Source organism: Quercus lobata, chromosome 6, assembly GCF_001633185.2.
Source record: "Quercus lobata isolate SW786 chromosome 6, ValleyOak3.0 Primary Assembly, whole genome shotgun sequence".
NCBI classification, from domain to species: domain Eukaryota; kingdom Viridiplantae; phylum Streptophyta; class Magnoliopsida; order Fagales; family Fagaceae; genus Quercus; species Quercus lobata.
In genome coordinates this window covers 33,330,370-33,352,233 of record NC_044909.1, presented here as the reverse complement: position 1 = coordinate 33,352,233, position 21,864 = coordinate 33,330,370, and the positions used below count along the sequence as shown (strand labels likewise).

The 21,864-nt window shown below is 33.8% G+C and overlaps 1 protein-coding gene and 1 pseudogene across 4 annotated transcripts; both read left to right on the top strand.

Annotated features, from left to right (window-relative positions):
* Positions 1 to 334: 334 nt before the first annotated feature.
* Positions 335 to 11,033, top strand: LOC115994272 (annotated as a pseudogene). The gene is made up of 9 exons (XR_004093166.1): positions 335 to 512; positions 3,468 to 3,713; positions 6,186 to 6,244; positions 6,702 to 7,047; positions 7,856 to 8,371; positions 8,482 to 8,717; positions 9,442 to 9,706; positions 10,031 to 10,116; positions 10,585 to 11,033. The product of XR_004093166.1 is annotated as a glutathione hydrolase 1-like (transcript).
* Positions 11,034 to 14,993: 3,960 nt separating this feature from the next.
* LOC115994270 (pentatricopeptide repeat-containing protein At2g22070) lies at positions 14,994 to 19,207 on the top strand. 3 transcript variants are annotated; one of them, XM_031118345.1, is made up of 3 exons: positions 14,994 to 17,838; positions 18,308 to 18,819; positions 18,921 to 19,207. In XM_031118345.1, exon 1 carries the CDS (start codon positions 15,217 to 15,219, stop codon positions 17,572 to 17,574), a length of 2,358 nt encoding a protein of 785 aa, XP_030974205.1. In that variant the 5' UTR covers positions 14,994 to 15,216; the 3' UTR covers positions 17,575 to 17,838; positions 18,308 to 18,819; positions 18,921 to 19,207. The 3 variants fall into 3 exon arrangements, with proteins under 3 accessions (XP_030974205.1, XP_030974204.1, XP_030974203.1); XM_031118344.1 differs by having other exon boundaries at positions 14,994 to 17,921; XM_031118343.1 differs by having other exon boundaries at positions 14,994 to 18,819.
* The last annotated feature ends 2,657 nt before the right edge of the window (positions 19,208 to 21,864 follow it).

Below are 21,864 nucleotides of genomic sequence, written 5' to 3'. Positions count from 1 at the left end.
TGAAATTGCAAATGCTCCATTAATAATATTATGTTTCTTTCCACAATTTTTCCTCTCCGTTCTTCCCCTTCTATTTTCTTAACATATATAAACTCATGTTTTATATGTTGTATATAAACTCATGTTTTATATGTAACAACATATAAAACATGAGTTTATATATTAAATACAGTAAATAGCATTAAATTAACACAAAATTTGAGTTAAAATATGAGTTTATTGATTTTTTTTTTCTTTTTTTTTTTTTTGGTGGAGAAAGGACTATATCTTAGTTTTACTTTTATTTATTTATCCAAAAATTAAAAAATTAAAATTAAACCCACGTTTGCTTTAATTACAAGTTTGTCACCCTTTGTAATAGTCATTCTCTCTGTGTCTCACTTCTTCTTCTTCTTCTTCAGGAAATGGGAATGTCATTTGCTGAAATGGCTGATATGAGCCATGAGATTCGTGAAACAAGAGATGCCTTGGATGCTGCTGGAAACACGGACACTAGTACTGCCATTGGCAAGGTGATTTTTTTTTTTTTTTTTTCGCTTCTCTGCTCTGTTAAGTCTCATTACTTTAGATTTTCACAATGTTTTGAACTGCATAGCTGTATTTTCTTTAAAGAACTGAACAATAAAATATATATAAAAAAAAAAAAAAAAATACTGCATTCCCATCTCCTATAAGGGAAATTCATGGATGAGTATGTGGATGAAAAAAAAGTTGTTTTTGTTGTAAGTGTTATTCCTTGAATTCTCTGTATAATTTGATACCTGCCTTTGTAACCCTTTGTTGGTGGAAAGTAAAGCTCTTTTGGCTTTTGAAGATTTTGTAAAATTGTAGCACTGTGTCGTTTTTGTTAATCTAGGTGAAATATTAAATGGGGATAATATTATGGCGTAAATGCACTTTTAGTCCTTACATTTTGAACTTTTTCCATTTTGGTCCTTACATTTTATTTTTTCCACTTTTAATCCCTAAAACCAATTAGCGCGTCTCATTTTAGTCCTTTCCGGCATCTAACTAGTGGAAAAGGCTGACGTGGCAGCCGGAGCGAATAAAAAAATAATATAAAATGCCAGTCAACATTTAATTTTTTTAAAAATAATTTATAAATTTTAACTAAATAAAAAAATTAAAAACAGAATTAAAAACAAGAACACAAAGAACACAAAAAAAAACCCAGAACCAAACACAAACTCAAATTTAAAAACACCAAAAAGAAGCAGAAGAAGGAATTCAAAATCCCAAAATGGCAGAACACACAAGAGCACAAACCCAAAAAAATCATACAAACCCAGAAATCGAACACAGAAAAATCATAAAAGAATATTGTAAGAAAACTTGATTGCTCAACACAAACCCAGCTCAACCACAAACCCAGAACCAACCCAGAACCAAACACAAACCCAACTCAATCCCTCTGTTTTGCCCTTTAACCTCCACGTCTCATTTTTGTGGATCAAGCGTCGTTCAAGATCTACATACCCAGAAATTTGAACCCACAAACCCACTGATCTCCAACTCGAACACGCACTGATCTCCACCATCCTCTAGATCCCACCATTTCGCCACAAACCCATAAACCCACTTATCTACAACTCAAAAACCCACTCATCGGAATCACAACCCACAAACCCACCAATCTGCCATAAATCCACAAACCCAGATCTCCAACTCGAAAACCCACTCATTGGAATCACAATCTGCAAACCCACCATCGGAATACACGACCATCTATCTCAATCTCCTCAACCGTGATCTCCACCACTAAACAGAGAGATAGAGAGATGAAAGAGAAAGACCCATCGATTTGACAGAGACCCACTGATCTGAGAGAGAAAAACACTGATTTAAGAGAGAAAGACATCGATCTGTGAGATAGAATCTAGAGAGGATGAGCTTGAGCCATTTAGGTATGTGTTTGAGCGAATTGAGAGATATAGAAAAGAGGGTCGGTCAGAGAAAGAAAAGAAAAAACCACTGCTGATTGTGGTGGTGGCGGTGGTGATAAGTGAAGGAGGCCAGCCATAAAGTTTGAAAGATATTTGTGAGAGTTTTGGAAGAGAGAGAGAGAGAGGAAGGTTTGAGAATGTTTTGGAAGGGTTGGTTCTGGGTTTGTGTTTGAGCTGGGTTTGGAAGAGAGAGAGAGAGAGACGAAGGTTTGAGAATGTATGATTTTTTTGGGTCTATGCTCCTGTGTTCTGCCATTTTGGGATTTTGAATTCCTTCTTCTTCTTCTTTTTTGTGTTTTTAATTTTGAGTTTGTGTTTGGTTCTGGGTTTTTTTTGTGTTCTTTGTGTTCTTGTTTTTAATTCTGTTTTTAATTTTTTTATTTAGTTAAAATTTATAAATTATTTTAAAAAAAATTAAATGTTGACTGGCATTTTATATTATTTTTTTATTCGCTCCGGCTGCCATGTCAGCCTTTTCCGCTAGTTAGATGCCGGAAAGGACTAAAATGAGACGCTCTAATTGGTTTTAGGGACTAAAAGTGGAAAAAATAAAATGTAAGGACCAAAATGGAAAAAGTTCAAAATGTAGGGACTAAAAGTGCATTTACGCCTAATATTATTTATCTTGACTGGTTTCAGATACATGCCTCCACATCTTTATATATGTTTAATATTTCAATTGCATAAAAAAAGTCATTAAACAACGTTTTTTTGCAGCAGAAGATGCTATTACTTTACAATTTGATGCAGAAATTAATAATGAAAACAGTCACCACCACTCTTTCTGTTTTTTAGCAAAAAAAAAAAAAAAAAAAATGCTGCTTCTCAAGTTTTGATTATATCAGAATCATCTGTGTTATGAGTCAATTTCTTTTTCTTCTTTCTGAGTGGTGCTTCACAATTAGAAACACACTTTTGGGGTGTAGTGCTCAATCCTGGGTTGTGCTTAATATCACTAAATTTATGTTACACTCAATCTGTTTCTTGAGAAAATTAAGAAATGAATTTTATTTATTTATTAATTTGATTAATTTATATATCTTTATCAAATTAAGCCCTAAATTTTGGCATCATTGAATTAGAGCCCCATTTTGCTAGAAGCTAGGAGAGGACGTTAATTGTTTATGTGCATATTATGGAACATGAGATAGTATAATTCAAAGAGTAATTGAAGGGGGATGCCAATAATATTGTACCTCAATTGTCACTTTCTAATATCTCCAACCAAGACGTTCAAGGTTCAAAATCCTATTTCCCTCAACTACCGAATTATTAAAAAAAAAGGGGTAGCATTAAGAATTTAATATTAAAAAAAAAAAAAAAAAAAAAAAAAACAGGTTGATCTTATAAAATTAGATACTATTCTACTTGACTATGGTAAAAATTTTGAACCCAATCAACGAACCAAGGAAAAAGAGAAAATAATCTCTCAATCAGTTATAAATAAAAAATAAATAAAATAAAAAATCACTCAACAACGAGTGGTCGGAGTTCCTGATATTTGATTCTTCATTTCTTTGCCAGGAGGAGACTTTGCAACCCAAACTTCTCCACTCTTCACATGTCCCAGCCGCTTCACTGCCTCATTTTTCTACTATTCTTGCCAATGGGTAGACGCCTTCTGTGCATGTTCCACCCCAACTTCGGTCCCATCAAATTCCATGAGGCTGAAGAAGTAGTACTAGTAGTAGAAGAAGAAGAAGAACGAGAAGAAGAAGACAACACAGTCACAATGGGTGTGAGCTACTTTGTGCAGAGGAGTCATGGCATGTGAGTGACTTTAGGCTTCTGTTTTGGTTGTTTTTGTTAATGGTTTTTCATTTTAATATGTTGCTTTGAGGTCTGCATTAAGAAATTGAATGAGGATTAGTACAAGGATGTTTAGAAAGTATCAAGTTGGGCACTGATAAAGGATGGTTAAGTAACTTAAGTTTTGGGTTGTGAAGTTGAACAAGTAACAACCTCGTTTGTATGTCAAGTCAAGCTATATAGTATGTACAATATAGTGTTCACTAAGGTGTAAGTTTCATTGAGTAAGAAACTAAAATAACAAAGATTAATGGGTGTTGTTTGGATTTGTTTTGCAATGTCCTAAACTATGATATTCAAGAATGTAAGATTTTATGCTGTTTATAATTCATTCATAATATAACAGAGTGGCAAGAATTTGGTTCTCATGTGGGAAATGTGATGACGCTGGTCCTAAAGATTTGTAATAACTGTTAATGAAGTAATTATTGAGTACTCTAGGTGCAATGTTCCATCTACTCAGATAAGGATGGGTCCCATTAATTAAATTCATAATAGGATCCACTATTCAGTTCATGGGTTTTTGGACTTTTGTACTTTGTCCCTAATGTATACTCCACGTATACTCAGGTGGCACTTTTCTTCTTTTTATAATATATTTTTATTACTTATATAAAAAATAAAAAATAAATAAAAAAATGATCCGCTATTCATGTAAGAAGAGTGAGCATTAGTTATGGAGTATTGAAAAATTTTTCTTGTCCCAATGAGCTTTAGTTCCAGTAACATTTGAACTCCTCTTGAAAAAATGAGATGGAAGGTGAGGTAATGGATTTAAGATCCTTTAGACAAGTGAGTAAATTATTAATTTGAAAGGAAAAAAAAAGGCATAATTATGGGGTATATCAAACTAGGGGTGTTTTTTAGACACTTAGAAATAAACACAAGAGGGAAACTTGCATGCAAAAAATTTCCTGCCAATATGGAGGAAAACAAGGATGTTATACTGTTATCTATGAAGCACAAACACTTCATTTGGAATGTCATACTCAAGTTAGACACGGGACATGCCTAGGACACTTTTGCATGCGTGTCCTAGCCATGTCCTTTTTTAAATATATAAAAAAAAATTGTGGGACACGGAGTAAGAGGAATCAAATACCCTTTCACAAAACAAATAGAGCATTCATTCTCTAATAGTAACAGTACATTTGATAATTAAAAAATATTCTTAATTTTGGTTTGTATTCTAATTTTTAAACATCCTTTAATAGCCATGAATTCACTTTATTATCCATCATTGCTCTTAAATTGATATATATTTAACATTTTATGAAAAATAAATGCTTAATGATATATAGAAAATAAAAATAAAAATATAATTAATAATTATTTAATAGACGTATCCTGCCGTATCCATGTCCTATTTAAAATATAAAAAATAAAAAAACCTTTTCGCCGTGTCGCACTCATACCCTTGTCCTTTCTTTCTTCCTAGATTGTTATGTGCTAATACATAGATTTGAAGGCCACTGATTTATTTATTTTAGCCTGTAGAGGCATCAGGTTTACAAGGGTGGAAATTGGATTTGGGAAAGGTGGAAATAATAATTACATAACTTAACTTAATCATTAATGCTTATTGAGCTCGAGTGTTCCTTAGATGCACAACATTGTCTGGTAATCTAGGATGCACAAATACTCCACTTTTGCTCACGTACCTGTATTTGATACTTATTGTAACAGATACCTCTAAGATATGTACCCAGTCATTTTGTTTTTTGTTTTGTTTTTAAGTGCCAATACATCTAGGATACTTATACACCCATGATACGGCTTGGATGTTGTTGTAACCCAACCCTCGATAGTGAGAGATAATCCAAACTTGTAAGAATTATAATTTTTATATATTTATATATATATATATTGATTTCAATGTTGAAAATTCATATAGTTATCTTTTATTTACTCTTTTGGATCTTGGTTTCTATTCTAAACATCATTTATTGGTCATTGATTCACTATATTATCCATTATTGCTCTTAAATTGATATATGTTTCACAATAAATGAAAAATAAATGCTTAACAATATATGAAAAATATAATTAAAATATATTTAATAATAAATAATACACATATCCCCGACATATCGTACCTAAGGTTTTTCAGGAAATGTCGTGTCCCCCTAGCTGTACTGTGCATCTTAGATGGTCATACACAGATATACATCTTAGATGGTCATCCACAGATATAAAATCTCCAAATTTAAGATTTTGTATGTAAAAAGGATGTGTGATGGGATTAGGATGTCATAATAGATTATGGCCTTGTTTGGAGTTATTGTTTTGGTGATACAACTTATAATTACAGTGAAAGTTTATTGAGTTTTACACACCATACTGACATTAATTTGTTGCTTATCAACACATTTATCCTTGATGACCAACTCATATGGTTCACATTAATTGCATTTCTTTAATCTTTATATGCAGATCATGATGAAGCTAATTTGGGGAGGCGCAGAATTAGCTATGCCAGAGTGTGTGTTGAGGTAGATGCCTCAAAAATGTTGATTATTAATTTTGTTAAAGTTGCCTATATTTCCTATGTGCTAGTTGAGATCAATTACATAGAACTCAGTCTATTCTGGGAGAAATTGTTAAAGAAACTATACATGTGAGGCATCGGCCTGTGTCTATTCTGTCACACCAATCCTGTTATGCAAGAGTGGAAAAAAGAAAAAACAAAACTCTTCTTTTCACCCTCTCTACTGGCCTTAACCCTTCGACCACAAGAATACGCAAGCACCTAACCACCAATGCCACAAAGGGGGCTAGTATTAAGTCTCTCCTTGATTGTGTAGACTAAATCTTCTAGCAAAGTAATTTGAGATCTTTTGCTCTACTTGATGGCATCTAAATGTAAGCTATCTAACTTCCTCTGATTATAACATGTTTTCTTGATTTGTTTCTTGGGGAACTAAAGCCTCTTGTATCTCTTGGCTGCAGCTCAGTTTTGTTTATGGCCTACCATTACATTTCTCTTCTTTATACTGTTTTCTCAACTTCAAGCCTTAATGCTGTCAGTGGTCCAACCAAACGTAGACATGAAGTAATTGTGGCATATCATGGTGCTGTTGCCACTGATGATCGTCGATGTTCCAGAATAGGGATGAAAGTTCTTCAGGAAGGAGGTCATGCTGTTGATGCATCAGCGGCTTCTGCTCTTTGCTTGGGGGCTGTAAGCCCAGCATCAAGTGGCCTTGGTGGGGGAGCCTTTATGCTTCTCAGGCTATCCAGTGGGAAGGCACAAGCCTTTAATATGAGAGAAACTGCCCCCTTGAAAGCTTCTAAGGTATTCCAAATCACTTTACTCAAATCTTCTTTGGATTGGTTTTGAACTTAAGTGCAAACAGTTCCAATTAAGCACAATATTCTAAGTTGAAACAAATGAATCTTTTGGGGCTTGTTTCTTTTTATACTTCCTTACAAGGGTTACATTACAATTGACGCTATTTAGTAAATTTCTTACATGTCAAAAAAGAAAAATTGATATATTATTATTTTTTCTACCGCATCCATTTATACTGTTGAGGAGCATTTGAGTTGTATGCTTTGGTTGAAGAGCTCTTATTAGTCAGTACTCAATTTATATTACAATAATGGACCAGGTTTACATGGCCGGAATCTTCCACCAGTGTTTGGCTAGATAAAAAGTCTGCACCTGGAAGACCCAAGACAGTCAAACCATTCCCTAGCTGAATGGATCTTAACCATCTGATCATTTGTGTAATTTTCCCGTGTTTATCCATCCCATCCACAAAACTCAATTTCTTATCCGATGAATGGTCTTCGATTTAGCCCTGCTCAAAAAACGAAAGAGTTTTGCACATGCATGTCCAAGGATTATGACCCAATAATCCTTATTTAAAAAAAAAAAAAAAAAAAAAAAAAAAAAAAAAAAAAAAATTCCTTGCAATTAATAAGTTTCTGCATGGTTTATATTTCTAACATGAAGACATTTGGAAAATTTACCATTTTAAGATACAGATGAAATTGACAAATATTGGAATCGTAATTATGAACTCATATTGCGTGTTGAACTTTATGTTCCATGTAAATGATTCTTGAAATCATTCTCTTACATAGTTATTCATTTTCAGAACATGTATGCAGGCAATGCTACTCTGAAAGGTGAAGGTGCCCTTTCCATAGCAGTTCCAGGGGAACTTGCAGTCCTTTACAAAGCTTGGAAACAACATGGAAGGCTTCCTTGGAAGAGGCTTGTGAGGCCAGCCGAGCGTCTTGCTCATTTGGGATTTAAGATATCACCATTTCTCCACAACCAGATGGTCAATAAATCATCTGTGATCTTGGCAGATAAGGGACTCTGAGACGTATTTACTTCAAATGGAAGTCTTTTGCAGGCAGGCGATATCTGCCGCAATGAGAAACTAGCACATACACTAAAAAAAATTTCAAAATTTGGTCCAGTGGCCTTGTATAATAGCTCAATTGGATTCAAGTTGGTTAGAGATGTTCAGAAGGTTGGAGGTATATTGACAATGAAGGATTTGCAAAGTTATAAAGTTAAATTGAAAGAACCAATTTCTGCTAATATTTTAGGGCGTAAATTGCTTGTCATGCCCCCTCCTTCAGGGGGTCCTCCAATGATACTTGTGAGTATATTTCTGATCTGCTTTGGTGTCATATAATATTCTTTCTTTTCTTCTTTTAATATTTTTTGGAAATTTTTTTTTGACCCAGCTTTATCTGTCTGCTGCTACAGATGTTAAACATTCTAGCCCAATATGCAATCCCTTCGTGTGTTTCTGGCCCCCTTGGGCTCCATCGAGAAATTGAAGCTTTGAAACATGTGTTTGCTGTGAGGATGAATCTTGGTGATCCTGATTTTGTTCATGTGTCAAAAGTTCTATCTGATATGCTCTCTCCTAAATTTGCTAAAGAATTAAAGAAACAAATATTTGACAATATGACATTTGATCCCAGTCATTATGGTGGCAGGTAAGCTGCTTCATTGGTATAGAAAATACGATTTTAAAGATAAATAACTTATATTGATTTTTTTTTGGAACTTAGCTTTGTGCTGTCTCAAATTCTTGCATGTAATTTAACAGAATTCAAGTTCATGTTGTGTCATGTTAGTGCCAAAGTTCAGGTCTTTTCTGGATTGAAGTTTCTAATCTGGAAAAGCAACAGTTATGTGTCAAATATTGAAGTTTATCTGGTTTAGTTTTCTGGTGATGCTCCTCAGAATTTGAATTAATCATCAATTTGTGGTCTACCTTCGTTGCATCACAATTTAGTTGGTAATGAAAGTATACCTGTGAGCTTGCATGCATTAGCGTGGAGATGTAATAAATCTAGAGGACAAGTATCAAGATGATTTATAAAGCATTATAATCTTAACACTGTGCATGAAATTTATTCTAATTAGACATTCTGTGTTTCTTACATAGAAATGTTTTTTGCCTGAAGATTCAAATTGGTATACATTTTTTTTTTTTTTTTTTGGGAAAAGGTCACTTCTCATATATTTGGGTGGTTGATATTGAATGAGAATGTCTATAACAAAGGCTGCAATTTAGATATTATGGGCAGAATGTAGTGCTTAACAAAAACTGTGACTTGTCTTTACCTCTTCATGTCTATTATTTTTGGTTGTAGATGACCTACATATTCACAATTTATAACCCAAATGTTTATACTAAATGCTGTTTTCTAACAGATGGAATCAAATCCACGAGCATGGCACCAGTCATCTGTCTATCGTAGATCGTGAGCGAAATGCTGTAGCCATGACTACTACTGTGAATTCATATTTTGGTTCACTAATTCTGTCACCTAGTACAGGAATAGTCCTAAACAATGAAATGGCTGATTTCTCGATCCCTACAAATGTTTCTGCAGATATTCCCCCACCGGCACCAGCTAATTTTATCTGCCCAGGAAAAAGGCCATTATCTGCCATGTCACCTACTATTGTCTTAAAGGTATGCTTTAAGAGTGTTCTTCACTCAAGTTAGGACTGGTGTCATTTCCAAACTACCAGATTAATTGTCTAATAACTTTCCTACTGCTTATTGGGACCTTCAGAATGAACAGCAGAACAGTAGAGTTACATACGGTACAATATTGGGCAGAAATTTTAGTTCAGGGAGTGTTTTAAAATAATGTTTGTCATGTCTTCTTATCATATATGTTCCTTCATGAAATACTGATATCTGTTTTTTTTAATTTTTTATTTAAGCTTTTCATATTATGGAATATATTCATGTGCAATAAGTCATGTGACCTTTTTTCAATGCTTTCTACAGGATGAACAACTGCAAGCTGTGGTAGGTGCTAGTGGTGGAGGCAAGAAAAGGTTGCTGCTTAGTTCTAAATATATCTGATTAGATTGGTCAATCCTTTGCTAAGTTTTAGATGAGGATCAAGTTTCTTAGTATGAGAACAGAGCTAAGTTTACAGGTAAGACATTTTTTCTTGAACTTTCGTGGGTGGATTTGGTTCACCTGCATTAAAATTTCCTGTAAGGATAAATTTTGCATGTTCAGAAAAAATGGAATAAAAGATGAATGTCATTGAGTCACCTAACTAGCAAATTATTGATGAGGTTTCAATTAAAATATGTCATCTAATACTATAAGACTGCATCAGAGCTTATGGATAAGTGTCTTGAAGAGCAGGCTGTTTTATTAGGTTGGAGGACTGACAGTTTCTTGCTTCTCTCAACCAACCCATTTCACTATAAGCTCATCGTCAAACGCATTAATTCTCCCAATTTTTGAGCTGTTAGCCTTTTTTTCCCCCTTATTTTGAATGTAGAGGATTAGTTTTTACTCTTTATTGTACCATAAGTAGCCACTAGAAATTCTAATATGACAATTTTGTTTAACCAGCTGATACCCAATGTTGTATCCTATGAGAACTGGACAGCTGTGAGTGGTGATCGCTTTGAAGTACCTGCTGATATCAGGGCAGCTCTTCGAAAGAAGGGGCATGTCCTACAGAGCCTCTCAGGAGGGACTGCTTGCCAGTTTATAGTTCAAGATGTAGGGACTTTGAAGAAAAATGGAGGCATTGGAAAGCTTTTGGCTGTGAGTGATCCAAGAAAAGGTGAGTTTCCTGCTGGTTATTGAAATGCTGGAGTAGTATTAGGCTATTCATTCAGGTTTGCGTCTTTTGTTTACGCTGCTGGCAGATGGTTTTCCTTCCAATCTGGTGGAACTAGCCAATGTTCCGCTTCAATTTTTTTCTTTTTTTCTTTTTTCTTTTTCTTTTTTTGTTTTGAATTGATTGTTTTTCTCTCACGTATTGACGGTGTACTAGGATTGCTTTTTCCTAGTAAAATTTTTCGTTACTTATTAAAAAAAAAAAAAAAAAATTGTTATAAGTTCATTTTAAAATATTTGATAATAAATTATTTATATGACCAATTTATAATTCTCATTAAATATTATACTATTTGAGAAAGAAATTTCATTTATTTTGAGAAAATGTAAAATTTTAATATTAATATAATTTAGAATCTGAACCTATTGTAATATTGATAATCATTCTTTTTATATTCTTGATTGTGTTAATTTTTTTTTTTTGTTGGATTTTGTTTAAATTTTTTTTATTCTCCAAGAATGTGTCATGTGGTATAACATTAGGCTACTAAGTTAAACGGACTAAATGCAAAACTTTGATAAAGTAGAAACTTTTTTTTTTTTTTTTTGAGAAGATGATAAAGTGGAAATCTAAATGAAATGAAAATAATGTCATTAAATGTTCCATGTAACAGAATCTCAAGCTAATATTGTCAAAGTCTCTTTCTCACATAAATGCTAAACTTTGATAAACTGGAAACTTTTTTTTTTTTTTTTTTTTGAGAAGATGATAAAGTAGAAACCTAAATGAAATGAAAATAATGTGATGGAATGCGCCACATACATGGCAGAATTGAAATTTGGCCCGTCATCACATGTTATTCAGTATAATATGGTTTTTTAGTTCACCTGTGCATTTGCTAGCATATTTGACATTTCCATTTTAGAAAGTATATGAGAGCATCTGTTGGTGCAAAAATTCCTGTCATACCATAAAAGTATATTTTTTCTATTTTACATACTTGCAGTTCAAAATATTTTACATACTTTATAAAACATCCTACAGGTTATCTAATTTACACTACATTTCATTAAAATATTAAATTTTCTTGATTTTTTAATTGTTTCTCTTTCTTCAAACACATGACACAACAACCACCATCCACACTCTCTGCATTCATTCTCAAGATATGTTAAAAAAGAATAAAAAACTTAATACAAAATAAATAGTGCTAGTATAAATCTACATGGTTATTGTAGCAATCATGTATTTTTACACAACTTTGCATGGACTGATGTGGGTGAATTTCGGGCTTAGAGCACTCACATCAATGTTTGTATAATATAAAAAGAACCACATTTTAGGCAACCAAGCCCAAGATTCACGCACGTTAGGATATTAAAAATTGGGTAAAAATACATGATTGTTATAGTAACCTTGTAAATTTATACTGACATTATTCATTTTGCATTTGGTTTTTTTTTTTTTTTTTTTTCTTTACGTGTTCTGAGGATGAATGAATGGAGTGGATGGTGGTTAATTTGTGTGAAGAAAGAGAAACAATTATCAAAATCAAGAAAAATTAATATTTTAATGAAATGAAGTGTAGAATAGATAATATGAATCGATATTGAGTGTTTTGAAAAGTGAGTATGTAATATAGAAAAAATAGATTCTTATATTAAAATAGATAGAAATTTTTGTACGATCTGATGCAAAATATGGTATTTTTTTCATTATACAAACATTAATGCAAGTGCTTTGTCCAATTTAGGACACATGCAATGTTGACCTCACTACTATCCCAGAATTGCATTGAAATACAACAATTTCATGATTTCAACAACAATTATCTTTTTCAAGTTGAGACCTTTGATCTGATTCAACCATATTGTTCAACTAATTAAAAAACTCTCAACAATAAAAACTCCATATGGAAATCATTCGAGCACTATGCCTATATGCATGCACGTGCCTGTGTGTGTTTACGCCAGTGCCTCAGCTGTGTTTTAAGCAACTCCTAAATTCAAGCTGCTTATGAATGATTGTTTGGATGAACATCGATCTGCCAGAGCTTTCTAACTTCTTAATATCGGTTTCAAGTTGGGATTAATGACAGGTGCTTCTTGTGAATGCACTTGAACTAGGAAAAATTTCAGGTCCAAATTCAACTATATATATATATATATATATATATAATGATTTTTGGAAGCTGATAAATAGAAAAAAAAAAATCATAAAAATTCAAAAAAAAAGCTTAGAGTGCCGAACTGATTGCTGGAAACCCTCTCTAAAATCTTAGAATGAATTTAAAAACATAATTGGGAAAAAAGGCACGAGACAATTTGCCCGGCTAGCAGGACGAGGTGATGTGGTGTGTACACAGGCGTGCCCGTGAATACGCTAGCATACCCAAATAACCTTCTTTGGGCATGTCATGGCCTAAGCAGCGTGCTCATGCGGGGTTGCCATGCCCTTGGTAGCGTGCACACAGGGCTGCCATATTCTACAGTACTTTCAACAAATAAACAATGTCTCTCAAACACACTCAAAAGCATTTTATTGAAAGCAACAAAGCAAGTTTTGGACTCATGTAACAGAACACAACCAAGATCTACTTCTATGATACTAGAACACATTCTTCTTTGAATTTTCATAATAGGGTTTAGAGAATCAAAAGTACTTGGGTGTGGCAAATAATCCCCTAGCAATAACTCTTTTAAGTTAAAAACGATTAGCTTTGAGCAGCTCAATCAGCCGCTTGAGTGGTCTTTTGCTGATGTAAATCAAAGAACTTTGACCTAAAGGGGAAAACTTAAACAAGACTGAAATGCTTTAAAAATGATGTTGACAAGTGACATGGTAATAGAAGCAAACATCACAACATTCAAGTAGGCAAATATAACCCCGAGTTTCTAACTTGTTCATCCAAAAAATAAAAAACCCCGAGTTTGAATACAATTGGAGTTGTGCTGCCTCAATCTTGATATGAATTTATCCAATTTAAACACCGACAACCAACTCTAATTTCAAATTAACTCCCTTGCAATCATAGTTATAATGTTGAATATCTACATAAATCGTGGAAGCTACCAAAATAGAAAAAGCAAACTGGAGTGAGAAATTTACTTCTAAAACATTCAAGAAAATTATTTCATCGTATAGAGGAAGAATGTTGTGGAATTGGGCCTAATTCAACAGACAAATCCTTAATATTTTACTAGTCCAAAACCAAATCCGGTATTGTTTGGCTGAACTTATTTTATTTATAGAATAAATTATGTAACATAAATAAACCTATTTGGTCCTCAAATAGGTTTCTATAAGGAGGAAAAATAGACACTTTCGATTTGATTATAAAAAAAATTAAAAAAAATACGTTCTATTTCAAATTGATCCATTTATGATTTAAATTTTTTTTTTTTTTTGAGAGAGAGTTTCAATCTATGGTATTCAACTATCAAAAACTTTACTAGTTGAGTTAACTAAAACCCACATGATTTAAATTAAATTTAAAATAATATGATACCATATACTCTATTAAATACCAAAAATAAAAATTTTGAGTATCTAATAAAGTTTGAAATATAGCCTGTTAAGTTTTACACACACACACAAAAAAAATAATAAAAATAAAATTTTAATTGTAAAATGGACTCTTAGAGAATTTTAGCCCCTAACACCTTTAAAGATAAAAATTTATATATATATATATATATATATATAAATCGACTAGTTCTCTTGTCATTGAATAAGAGACTTAAGTTTAAATCTTACCTACATAAATCAGTATCGGATACTTTAAAAAAATAATAATAAAAAAAAGCTAGTTGATTTGTTATGTACATTCTTCTCAAACAAAAAAAGATTTGTTACATGCAGTACATTTTATTTTTCAAAATTTTTATTTTATTTTTAGATACAAGTAAAACTCTATTTTTCAAGGTAAATATGTTAAAAATCTCGTGGTTCAGCTAGCAATACTATTAGATTCTTTAATTTAATAGATGATAATTGAATGTATTATGCTTTGAGAACACAGGATTTATTGAAGTAGAATCTAGATTTAAATCCCTTCACTCCCTCTTTATTAATTATAAAAACAAAAAACAAAAACATTTTAAACCAAAAAATAAATAAAACAAAATAAACTACACATGTAGGCCAACCCCGGTAGTAGTTTTGCTGTTCCCAAGTTTCCACTCCTTTTTATTCCACTGAGCCACTGTTTCCTTCTCATTTCTCAATTTAAATTGACCGTTGCTAAAATGTCCTGGTTCTAACTTCTTAGTTCTAACGGCTTTTTAAGTTGACTCCTATCTCAATTTCCCGCCAATTTATTAGTAATTCGAAATTCCAAAACCCAAAGACTATTGGGTTTAAAGCTCCACTTTATAGTAAGCCTATAATGGAGGCCCCAAAACCACCCTCTCCTACTTCTTCTTCAGATTTATATGCTTATCTCCTCCAAACAAGCCTCAAATCCAAAGACCCGTTAGCCGGAAAATTGATTCATGCTCGAATAATCAAAGCCGGGCTTCACCTCGGCGTGTTTCTGATGAATAATCTCATGACTTTCTATGCAAAAAGTGGGTTTGTTTCCGATGCTCATCGCGTGTTTGATGAAATGAATGTGAGGACTATATTCTCTTGGAATACAATACTATCAGCATATGCGAAACAGGGTAGGTTCGATAAGGCACACCGCGTGTTTGAGGAAATTCCTAACCGCGATTCCGTTTCATGGACTACGATGATAGTGGGGTATAATCAGATGGGTCGTTTTGAAAATGCGATTCAGATGTTTTTAGAGATGGTTGGAAGTAGAGTTGCACTAACACAGTACACAATTACTAATGTTCTTGCTTCATGTGCTGCCGTTGAAGCTTTGGATATTGGTCGGGAGGTTCACTCATTCGTAGTTAAACTTGGGCTCAGCAGTTGTATGCCTGTGGTGAATTCCTTGTTAAACATGTATGTAAAGTGTGGTGATCCAGTAACGGCAAAAGTTGTTTTCGATATGATGAGATTGAAGAACACATCAAGTTGGAATGTTATGATTTCATTACATATGAAGTCTGGTCGGGTTGACCTTGCTCTTGCCCAATTCGAACAAATGGAAGTACGAGATATAGTTTCATGGAATTCAATGATTGCAGGTTGTAATCAGCATGGTTTTGATCTTGAAGCGCTGGAAATTTTCTCAAACTTGTTGAAGAATTCTTCATTAAGGCCCGATAAGTTCACATTGGCAAGTGCTTTGTCAGCTTGTGCCAATCTTGAGAAGTTAGATCCTGGGGAACAAATCCATGGCTATATCATTAGAACTGAGTTTGGTACGTCTGGGGCAGTGGGGAATGCTCTGATTTCAATGTACGCCAAGTCTGGTGGGGTTGAAATTGCACGGAAGATTGTAGAGCAAAGTGGGTCTTCAGATCTTGATATTATAGCTTTTACATCGTTATTAGATGGCTACGTCAAGCTTGGGAATATGAACCCAGCTAGAAAGATATTTGACTCGCTAAGAGACCGTGATGTGGTTGCATGGACGGCCATGATTGTAGGTTATGTGCAAAATGGCTTGAATAATGATGCTTTGAAGCTCTTCAGATCAATGATTACAGAAGGCCCCAAGCCAAATAGCCACACACTAGCAGCCATGTTAAGTGTCAGTTCAAGTTTGGCATCTTTGTATCATGGCAAACAAATTCATGCAAGTGCCATAAGAACATGGGAAGTATTATCAGTTTCTGTGAGCAATGCTCTAATCACCATGTATGCCAAATCTGGAAGCCTTAACAATGCAAAGCAGGTATTCAATTTAGTACAACAGAACAGAGATACTGTCTCTTGGACTTCCATGATTATAGCTTTGGCTCAACATGGCCATGGAGAAGAAGCCATTGAGCTTTTTGAGCAGATGCTGGCATATGGTATGAAGCCTGACCATATAACTTATGTTGGTGTGCTGTCTGCCTGTACACATGTGGGATTGGTGGAACAGGGTCGGAGATATTATAATTTGATGCAAGATATACACAAAATCGAACCCACCTTAAGCCATTATGCATGCATGATTGACCTTTTTGGGCGTGCTGGATTGCTACAAGAAGCACATGATTTTATTAAAAGTATGCCTATTGAACCAGATGTCATATCTTGGGGTTCACTTTTATCTTCTTGTAAGGTTCATAAAAATGTGGAGTTGGCAAAAATTGCAGCAGAAAGATTGCTTCTTATTGAGCCTGATAACAGTGGGGCTTATTCAGCCCTTGCTAATTTATATTCAGCTTGTCGTAGATGGGAAGATGCTGCTAAAATTAGAAAGTCAATGAAGGATAGAGGAGTGAAGAAAGATCAAGGATTCAGTTGGCTTCAGATACAAAACAAAGTCCATGTCTTTGGGGTCGAAGATGGTCTTCACCCACAGAAAGATGCCATATACGATATGATGGAAAAGATCTGGAAGGAGATTAAAAAACTGGGTTTCATTCCAGATACAGAATCAGTATTGCATGACCTTGAACCAGAGGTGAAAGAGCAGATCCTTAGACATCACAGTGAAAAACTTGCTATTGCATTTGGGCTAATAAGTACCCCAGAGAATACTGCATTGAGAATCATGAAAAACCTTAGAGTTTGTAATGACTGCCACTCTGCCATAAAATTTATCTCCAAGCTTGTGGGCAGAGAAATTATTGTGAGAGACTCCACTCGTTTTCACCATTTCAAGGATGGTTCCTGCTCATGTCAGGATTATTGGTAGGAACAGGAGTGTGATTTTAAGAAAAATCTCCTGTTATCATGGTGCTGTTGCCACTGATGATTGTCGATGTTCCAGAATAGGGATGTAAGTTCTTCGTGAAGGAGATCATTCTATTGATGCATCAGTGGCTACTGCTCTTTGTTTGGGGTCATAAGCCCAGCATCAAGTGGCACTGGTGGAAAAACCTTTATGCTTCTGAGGTTAGCAATTGGGAAGGCACAAGCCTTTGATATGAGAAAAACTGCCCCCTTGAAAGCTTCTGAGGTAGTCCAAATCACTTTACTCAAATCCTCTCTGGATTAGTTTTTGAACTTGAGTGCAAACAGTTCCTATTTAAGCACAATATTGTAAGTTGTACCAAAAGAATCTTTTGGGGTTTCTTACTTTTTATACTTCCTTACAAGGGTTGCATTACACTCGGCACTTTTGAGTAAAATTATAACTTATCAAAAAAGAAAAATCAATATATTTTTATTTTTTCTACCTCATTCATGTATAATGTTGTGGAGCAATTGAGTTGTATGATTTGGTTCAAAAGCTCTTATTAGCCAAATAATTGGCAATGCTTACTTGGTCAGAAGCTTCTACAAACGTTTGGCTAGAAAAATTCTTCACCTGGAAGACCCAAGTTTGATTAATTTTTGTAATTATGAACCTCATATTGCTTGTTGAACTGTAAGTTCCAGGTAAACTATTCTTGAAATCATTCTCTTACATGGTTATTCATTATCAGAATATGTATGCCCGCAATGCTACTCTGAAAGTAGAAGGTGCCCTCTCCATAGCACTTTCAGGGGAAATTGCAGGCCTTTACAAAGCTTGGAAACAACATGGAAGGCTTCCTTGGAAGGGGCTTGATGGACAGCTGAGTGTCTCACTCAGTTGGGGTTTAAGATATCACCATATCTCCACATGCAGATGGTCAAGACAGAATCAGGGATCTTAGCAGATAAGGGACTCTGAGATATATTTACTTCAAATGGAAGTCTTTTGCAGCCAGGCAAAACCTGCTGCAGTGCAAAACCAGCACATACACTAGGGAAAGTTTCAAAATTTGGTCCAGTGGCCTTGTATAATGGCTCAATTGGATTACATTTGATTATATGTTCAGAAGGTTGGAGGGTTACTGACAATGAAGGATTTGCAAAGATATAAAGTTAAATTAACAGAACCAATATCTGCTAACATTTTAGGGCTTAAATTGGTTGCCGTGTCTCCTCCTTCAGGTCCCCCCCAGTGATACTTGTGAGTACATCTCTGATCTGCTTTGGTGGTAATTTCTTCTTTTAATTTTTTTTTGGAATTTTTTTTTGTATTGACCCAGCTTTCTTTGTCCACTGCCACAGATGACATTCTTTCTTATGATGCAATTCTTTTGGGTGTTTCTGGCTCCCGTGGGTTCCATCAAGCAATTGAGGCTTTGAAGCATGTGTTTACTGTGAGGATGAATCTTGGTGATCCTGACTTTGTTGATGTGTTAAAAGTTCTATCTGATATGCTCTCTCCTATGTTAGCTAAAGAATTAAACAAAAAAAATATATGATAATATGACATTTGATTTCAGTCATTGTGGCGGTAGATAAGCTGCTTCATTGATAGAGACTCAGTACGTCAATAAGATCTTAAAGAGAAATAATTCATAGCCAACCATAAGATTTTAAGGATAAATAATATCCAAAAAAAATTTTATTAAATTATATCATATTGATTATTTGAGAAACTTACCTTTATGTTGTCTCAAAATCTTGCACGTAAATTAACAGAGTCCAATCATGTTGTCATGTTAGTGCCAAAGCTGAGGTCTTAATTAGTTCACTTTTTGGTTCTTGAATGAAAAAAAATTAAGTGTCTAATCTGTAAAAGAAACAGTTATTTGTCAAATATTGAAGTTTCTCTGGTTTATTTTCTTTTTCCGTTGATGGTCCTCTGACATTGAATTAATCATCAAAATTTGTGGTCTGCTTTATTTGTGTCACAATTCAACTGGTGATGAAAGTGTACATCTAAGCATGCATACATTAGAGTGGTGATGTGGTAAATCTAGAGGACGAGTATCAAGATGATTTATTAAGCATAAGAATCTTTACACTGTGCATGCAATTTATTCTAATCAGACATTCAGTGTTTCTTAATTAGAAATGTTTTTGCCTCAAAATTCAAATTGGTAGAGTTTGTTTTTTCAAATGGTCTCTTCTCATTCATTTGAGTAATTGAAAATTGCATGAAAATTCTATAAATAAAAAAAAGGCTGCAATATGGGCAGAAGTTGATGCGTAACTAGAACTGTTACTTAACCCTTGCCTCTTCGTGTCTATCATTTTTGGTTGTAGATGACCTATCGTATAAATTCACAATCTATAACCCAATTAATTATACTAAATGCTATTTTCTAACAGATGAAACACGGCACCGGTCATCTGTCTATTATAGATCGTGAGTGAATTGCTGTAGCCTGGAATGCTACTGTAAATGGCATATTTTGGTTCACTGATACTTTCACCAAGTAGGGGAATACTCCTAAATAATAAAATGGATGATTTCTCAATCCCGTCAGTCTTAAAGGTATGCTTTAGAAGTGTTCTCCAATCAAGTTAGGACTGGTACCATTTTCAAACTATCAGATTAATTGCCTAATGGCCAAGACTTTCCTATTGCTTGTTGAGACCTTCAGAACAAACAACAGAATAGTAGAGTAGAATACACTCATATGGTACAATATTAGGCAGATAATTTAATTTTAGGGAATGTTTTTCAGTGTTCATTTGGGAATAATTTTCAGTAGTTTATTTGCATAATATTGTTGGATTTTGTGGAGCCTAGTTATGTTTAATGTGTTTGATGACCTAACCCGACCTAAATAATGTTATGTGGCTTTTAATGGGAGATTTTCTGAGGCATAATTCATGGAGTGGAGGCTTGGGTTGATAGGCCCAAGTCGGAGTGCTCATGGATAAGCCTCTTGGGGGTCCGGGGGTAACACCCCTAGGAAAAATTTTTGGCCCATTTTGTAGCCCAGATGTAAAAACCGTTTTTGGCGATTAGGGTTTTGTTGTTGTTGTTGTCGTTCTTGAGAGACCAAAATACTTTACTGCCACACTTTGTATTTTTCCCTGATAATAGTGAAATCTCTGCAATTCCGTGGACGTAGGCAAATTGTCGAATCACGTAAATATTGTCTTGTGTGTATGATTATTTTCTTTGGCGTATGTTTTCTCTATTTTTTTTTTGTTTCTCACAAGTTGGGAATTTCGGATTAATTTCCTACAAATATAAGACAAAAAATTAAAAGCTAACTTATTTTAAGATTATTTGAAATAAAGTTGAGACAAAAAAAAAACATGCTTAACTTGTCTGTAGGATGAGCAAGTGGAAGCTGTTATTCTTTATATTATGCATAAGTGCATAACTTATGGAATATATTCGTGTGCAACAAATGATGTGACCTTTCTTCTATTCTTTCTACAGGATGAGCAAGTGCAATGCAATCTGTGGTACTGGTAGGTGCTTGTGGGGAAGGCATGTTCATTGCTGGAACTGCAGAGTTTCTCTCGAATCTTTTTTTTTTTTATTGAAATTGAACATTTTTTTTATAGAGTCGCACAACATTAAGTTAAAGAATTATTTATTTGCTTTTACTATTTTTTCAATACGGTGGTATCTGGTGAATTTGGATTGCAATTGAATCACCTATTATCGTATTCCTAATTTTAAAACCTTGCTACTTTTGATGGCACTACTGATAATACTGATAATGTTATCAAAATTCTAAGGTCACAAAAATAAAAAAAATGGCACAATTAGTGACACAAGATCACAACTATCCACATGGTAGACTATGAATAAAGGAGAAAAAGTTGTGATCCATATGAAAGTAACAAACAATCAATTCCATATAAGATAATTGTGACAAAAGTATAGTATTCCATTCGTCCCAGTTTATTTGTCCTCTATTTTATTTTGGGATGTCTCAAAATATTGTCATGTTTTTAAAAATAAAAGTTATTAATTAACTAATGTTCCTATTATATCCCTATTTTATTTTTAGAACTATTTAAAAAGAAAACTATCAAATATTTAAATAGTCAATCTAATTGAGACACTTTTTTAGTTATTTTATTAAGAATAACTCTTTAGGAAAAAAGCTAATAAATTTAGTTAAAGATAATTTTATAAACTTATAAATTTTTATAAAATAAACAAGATAATGTGTACCCTAAGGGCACTTTAGGGTACACATTAAATTTTTTATTTTTGAAAATATTTTCTCGAAAATTGAAAAAATTATCATTA